The sequence below is a fragment of the Anopheles darlingi genome, chromosome 2 (genome assembly GCF_943734745.1).
Source record: "Anopheles darlingi chromosome 2, idAnoDarlMG_H_01, whole genome shotgun sequence".
In the NCBI taxonomy this organism is placed as follows: domain Eukaryota; kingdom Metazoa; phylum Arthropoda; class Insecta; order Diptera; family Culicidae; genus Anopheles; species Anopheles darlingi.
The window spans coordinates 9249272-9255411 of NC_064874.1; the positions used below are offsets into that span (position 1 = coordinate 9249272).

At 48.1% G+C, this 6140-nt stretch overlaps 1 protein-coding gene across 1 annotated transcript; it reads left to right on the forward strand.

Annotated features, from left to right (window-relative positions):
* The first annotated feature begins 70 nt into the window (after window positions 1-70).
* LOC125951407 (uncharacterized) lies at window positions 71-1278 on the forward strand. Its single transcript, XM_049680232.1, has 2 exons — window positions 71-604; window positions 673-1278. The coding sequence occupies exons 1-2, from the start codon at window positions 71-73 to the stop codon at window positions 1276-1278; spliced, it is 1140 nt and encodes a 379-aa protein (XP_049536189.1).
* Window positions 1279-6140: the final 4862 nt, after the last annotated feature.

Sequence of the window (6140 nt, forward strand, 5' to 3'; positions counted from 1 at the left end):
GCGCTATGTGCAAGCTACCGTTCGGGCATCGAACGGCTCGTGTGGTCTCGATGGAATGCTGCTAGGCAGTATGGCCGTGGCGCTGAACTTCACGGCCGAAACGATGGATGCAACCGACAACCAGGAATACGGATATCGTCTAGTCAATGATACCTTCGTAGGATCGTTGGGCGATCTGCTGTATCACCGTTCCGACGTCTCGTTTAACGTCCGATTTATAAAGTACTACGACACGCACGACATCGACTTTCTGAAACCGATCTACAGTGATCAGCTGTGCATTCTGTCGCCGAAATCGTTGGAAATACCGGAATGGTTGGCGATCTTCTTGTGCTTTCACCCGTTTGTTTGGGCTGTGTTCGTAACGATCGGTTTCGTCGGTGGTTACCTATGGTGTGGCCTCCGTCGATGGGCACTTCGCAAGGTGCGGTTGTATCGGATGCGATTGCAGCAGGGTGACCTGGTACCCGCTTCGACGCTTACGATCGAACTGTGGATGGTGCTGTTGGGTGCTAGCTCCATACATCTACCTGTCCGGGGTATCGAACGGTTATTGCTCTTAGCCTTCCTAGTGGCCAATGTCATCATATCCGGAACGTTTCAAGTAATAGCATGGCACTTGTCGTGTCTTTAGAGCACTAATGTCTTAATGTACGACATTTCTCCACAAAGGGCACACTGACGACTGCGTTCAGTACGGTCACGTACTACCACGACATCAACACCCTGGATGCGCTGGATCGCTCGGGATTAACGATCGGTACATCGTCCCGCTCGTTGATGGACATCTTCGGCAACGTTACCGGCAATCCTTTGTACCAGTCGCTCAAGAGCAAGCTGCACATTCTCAACGTATCGGCACGGCATCGTGCAGCCTTTGAACGGGATCTGTGTAGCATTGAGCGTCGTTCCGATGTTCATCTGATCATTAACACGGAGTACAAGAGACCGAATGGTCAGCCAATGCTGCACGTAGTGGAAGAGTGTCCCCGGGTGTACTCGCTGGCGCACATTGTCCGCAATGGTTGGTCATTTGCGCCGCTGTTCAACGATGCCATCAGTCGATTCATTGAGTCCGGACTGACCCGCAAGTGGTCCTTAGACATGGAAAACGCACTGACGACGCACAAACGCATCCAGCAGACCATGGAGAATCCGGAGGAGGAAACACTTCGTAAGCTAACGTTAGTCGATATGCAGACCTCGTTTTATATCGTTGTTATCGGCGTGCTTGTAGGTCTAAGTGTCTTCGCCGTTGAGTTATTCATCGGAAAATGATATTGAACGAAGAAACAACATCTCATATAGATTCTATTGCTTGATATTACAATTTGTTATTCAGATACTGCTTAGATCTGTGCAATAACAACTAAAGACTGCAGAAGAGTAATTGAACTTTGAATTTGGCACGATTTCCTGACTTCTCACTACGTATTGTGAAGCAAAAAATTCGTCATTTGATAGAATTCGGTTTGCTAACAGTGCTCAAGTGTTTGATCCTAGTCGCTTTCCTAGTCCAGACCCCTGACTTCCTCCTTTCCACCTCCACCACATCCTCATCCTCGTTGCATATCGCTCATATGCTGATGACATCTCAATAGGGAGCTAATTTGCCGCACATTACCCGGACTAGCGCACAGGAAACAGGGAGCTTTATTATCGAGCATCCTCCCTTCGGTTTTTGAATTGGAAATTGGTGTACATCCGGCTCAATTTACTACACCAACTCGCAGCCCAGAACAGAATTGATTCCCTTAGAGCAAGCGGCTTTCTATCGATCGGTAATGCGATGACGGTATCAGCGGCGCCAGGAAGGAAATCCACGCCAATGATTTGGGTGCGAGAAAAAAGGGAAAACAATTTAAGAAGGACATAAAAAGGGGTGGAGAAATCTGCCGGGACTGGCCGAGGGTGCCGGTAAAGTGAAAGGTTTGCTTGGGATTGAATTACGCATTCACCACTATCGATAAAAAGCAGGAGAAGGGAGGAACAGTTCAATAAAAACCAGTGTCCGGGCCATGCCGAGGCAAACATTGTCAAGTGAATCGTGGGCGACGTCGAGAAACCGTCGTCTCTAGGCCTGTCAGAACATCTGGCTCGACCGGTTCCCCGCAGTACGTACTAAGGTCGCCTCGCGTTTGTGCCTTCCGGTTGTTCTTCCCGGGAATCGAAACCGGGAACAACGTCTATTGAACGTTCTGGCGATATCTGACATCCTTCCATCACGATCTTCGCTCCGGCTCACCGGCAGAAAGATGCTTACGTCGCCTTTGCTTGCCAAGGGATCAGCACTGTCTCACGGACTGGTTAGGGATTCCGGGTTTCGTCTTCGTGAAATCTGTGCTATCAGCGAAAACGGTCAGTGAAGATGCTGCAGTGAGGCACCAGCTACGGTTTGTGGTAACGTTGGCCGATAGCTGTCGCCACGCTGGTGTGCCGACGATGCCAAAACATAACAACGGTGCTGAACGCGACAGGCGCGACGTAAAAGGACACGATTGCCCTGATTGATGGTACATCACGTGGTGTAAACGTGCGAAAGTGAGAACCCGTGCCGCGGGTTTGATTATCCAGGTTCCTTCGTCACGTCGCAGAATAACGAAGAGAGAAAAAAAAAACAATCTTTTTAAAAAAACTTCTAACACCTTTTCAACCTTCTTTATCACCTCTATCGCCTGTCGGTTTTGGACGAAAGTAAAGCGTAGCGAGTCAGTAAAGCGTACAGGATGTTCAGTGTTTCTTCTGACTTTGGGACTTCGATCTGTGCTTCGTTTCAAGGCAAAAAAAAATCGAAAAAAGCGAATACGGGTGGTTTATACTTTCAAAATTGTACTTAAGAATTGAGTACTACTCAAATCAACAGAGAAATCCTCTGACTCAATTAGTATTAAATGGCGTTGACCACTGAAACGATATAAAATAACAGCAAAAAGGAAGAAATATAATTTCGCAATCGCAATTATAGTAATACTCATCATTATACCGCGCAGAAGGAGAGCTAGAGTTTAATCTTCATCCAGCATGGTACGATTGAATGCAGTTTCGTTGTAGTCTCACTTAGCGTCATTTAATTTCATTATGTGCTCCTTATTGCCTAATTGCTACGGCCTCCCCAAGTATCGTGTCTTTAGCCGTTCTAAGCAGAGCTTAGGCTTCGAATCTTAGCTAATGGATTATAGCCTAACTACTGGTGGTGCCGCTGCTGCTAATCAATCGGTAACACATCACACTCACCAGCAGGAAGCCTGCCTTCTACTACCGTTGGACAAGGAGAAAAGGCAGCCGCGGTACACGGTTCACGTCAACACAGGCCAGCGCACACCGGAAACCGCTATCGTATGGATATTTCAATCGTAATCGAGTGTGTAAAGAGTCAATTAAATCGGTATTGATTGAATTTCTGCCTATCCGGTCACGGAATGCGAGACAGAGCACATGGTACGGCGAAGGCATGCGTCTGACAGCTACGAGTGGCACTTGTTGGAGGCGCCGTGAGCTCTGGGCACCGCTAGCCGGTCGCCCAATACAGTTTCCCGATACCGGTTTAGATCCTGCGTCAGTCTCGACTTGTTGGCCGCAATATTTGAAGTCTGAATGTGGATCAACATCCACATGGGAGTGTTCTTTGTCCGCTGAATCGCTGGTGAGATCGCACCACGCACTCTAATGAGCAGTAGTACGGCTTTGAATAAAATGTCATGCAAAATGACGTCAAACGGTGCATTTAAGGGGTGGTCACTAATTTTCTAATGCACCGAGCGTTAGCTTGAATGTATGCCAAGGACCTAGATGCCGCATTGTTAAAATGTAAAATGTCGCTTTAAGAAGTGTGCTAGATGCAATAAAACAACAATACTGTAACTGAACTATTTCGTAAAAATCGAAAAAAGTAATTTTAATTTGATAAACATTCAAAAAGGCTGTTCAAATGTGACCGTAACATTTCACTATATCAGAACTGCTCTCTTCACTCATCACACCAGCCTACTTGATGCTCTGCCGTTTTGTTGTACTGAAATCTGCTTATTAACTTTTCTCTTGAAGTTGTTGTAAATCACAAAATCGTCCCTGGATTCAGGATGAAATAAGTCAAAACAGAGTTGATCAGACGTATTAATCTGACAATGAGTACGCATATAAAAATAGCATAATAAAATATTATAATTTAGGTATTGATTAGCAAACAAAAAAACCAAAAGGAAACTGAATAATGCCTGTCTAGAGTAACTATTCAGCTCACTCGGATCCCAAATCCCACAATGTACGATCCACACTAAGGGTCCACACGAAAACGTTAACGTTCCCAGAATGGAGCAATAAAATGATTCGAATCAAACTACCTTCGAGCCAACAAAAAAGGAAGACCCTCGCAGACGGCCACCAGTTGATTCACTAGCCGTAGTCGGTAACTGAGGCGAGGATACGCTACAACACTACACTATTCTACCACCGGCCGGATTATGCCCGCGCAAGCAGTATACCATGCTAGTGCGCACCGTTCGATGGTGCGTAGCGATAAATCTGTTATGCAAATTGCGGTAAGTGAGTAACTGATATCATATTGTTGTAATTTGAATTTCATGGACACCGATGCCGGCAGCTCTGGTTCAGGGAAGAAGCGGCACTAGCAAAACTAAGGATTGGCTGGGGTATGTGTGATCGGCGGTACGAGCGTCGGAGAAGCTAACCGGTAACCGGAACCAGGAAATCGAGAGGTGCCACTAGCATGGACTTGTACCTCTTCTACTTCTATTTCGCCGTCCTCGTTTTTTTCGCGTTTCTTTTTCCAATCGCAAAATCCGAACCGTCGGTGGTAATAGTGTAGTGTGCCGGTTTCAGGGAAGAACATTGAAGGGGGTAGCGAAGGGATGCGGGAGGAACGGAAATGTACGCACATAAATTTTCATCACATTTCTGGCGTCTCCCGTACGGCGACGATAAACGGTTTCTACAAAGACAATAAAGGCGATGGATTCGGGGCCGGTCAAATGGCCACCGTGCCAAGGGGCAGGGAGCCCTACCCCTCCCCCTCTTCCCAACCGCTTCTTCGTCCTACCTCGATCGAAGTTCCATCACCAACGAGAAGGTGAGGAGAAGGGTGGAGAACAGGCATAATCGCCACGACGGCCACTTGTTGAAATTGTTCTTCGGCGACGACGATTTGGCTTCTTCGCTGAACCGGTTCATCGTCATCCTGTTGCGTTTGCTCCTTGCTCGCCGAGGCACGTTCCTGCGATGCTCGGAGTGAGAAAGCCATGGTCGGGGGGGTTAGAAGGATGCCATTCCAATCTGCAGATCGGTACGAAGAAGCAAAGAGCTTCGTCCTTTAATCCGAAGACACAATACACACACACACACAGACACACAGACGTACCCCTGACGTACAAGAAGGATGGAGACGCATGACGCACATTCTCGGTTCTTACTTGGCGTCGGGGCCTTGCTGGCAGGAAGTTGGAGCAGGATGGCGACAAGATCCAGCAACCGGAGCAACCGGAAAACACCGGAAAATGCAACCAAAGTGTGAAGAAATCGTTCTGCACTTGAGTCTCTCGTGACTTTCTACTCTTGGTCCCCGTTTTCCATCCGTTCCATCCATCGTCCAACTCCCAGGAACCAAGGAGCAAGGAACAAGTGTCCGAGAATCCCGAACGCCCGAAGTGGCAAGTCGGGAAAATACGCTTCGTGTACCACGAGTTTTTCGCCGTTTCGGCATTGGACTGTGCGAGAAAGCGAAACAACCATCGGTTCCGATAAGGACACTCTTGGGACTCGGCACGGGAGTCTGGTATTCCAGCAGATTTCGGCGATTGGCGGCCCCACGAGCCTCGGAAGAGAGAAAATTGGGCGAGTAGCTACCACCATCGGAAAACCCTTCATCGTTTTTCGTTGTCGTCGTCGTCGTTGGTGCTTTCATTCATCGTGGGATCGAGTCAGGACCAGTGGGCGCGAGATGTTCCAGCATCAGTCAGTGCGAGACTGGATCTCGTCGTGGCTGGGCATGGTTTTCCGTGGTTGAGTGCCGTCCCGAGCCTCTGGTCTCTCTGTCTCAGTGGTCTGTAGCTGAGGCAAGAAGACATTAAAACCAAACCAAACAGGGAAAGCCAGCAGCTGACCACTAGTGTAACGGTCCATTAGGT

Coding starts and splice junctions, on each gene's coding strand:
- LOC125951407 (XM_049680232.1), top strand. CDS start 71: ATGGCCGTGGCGCTGAACTTCACGGCCGAAACGATGGATGCAACCGAC. Junction 605..672: donor TCATATCCGGAACGTTTCAA/GTAATAGCATGG, acceptor TTCTCCACAAAG/GGCACACTGACGACTGCGTT.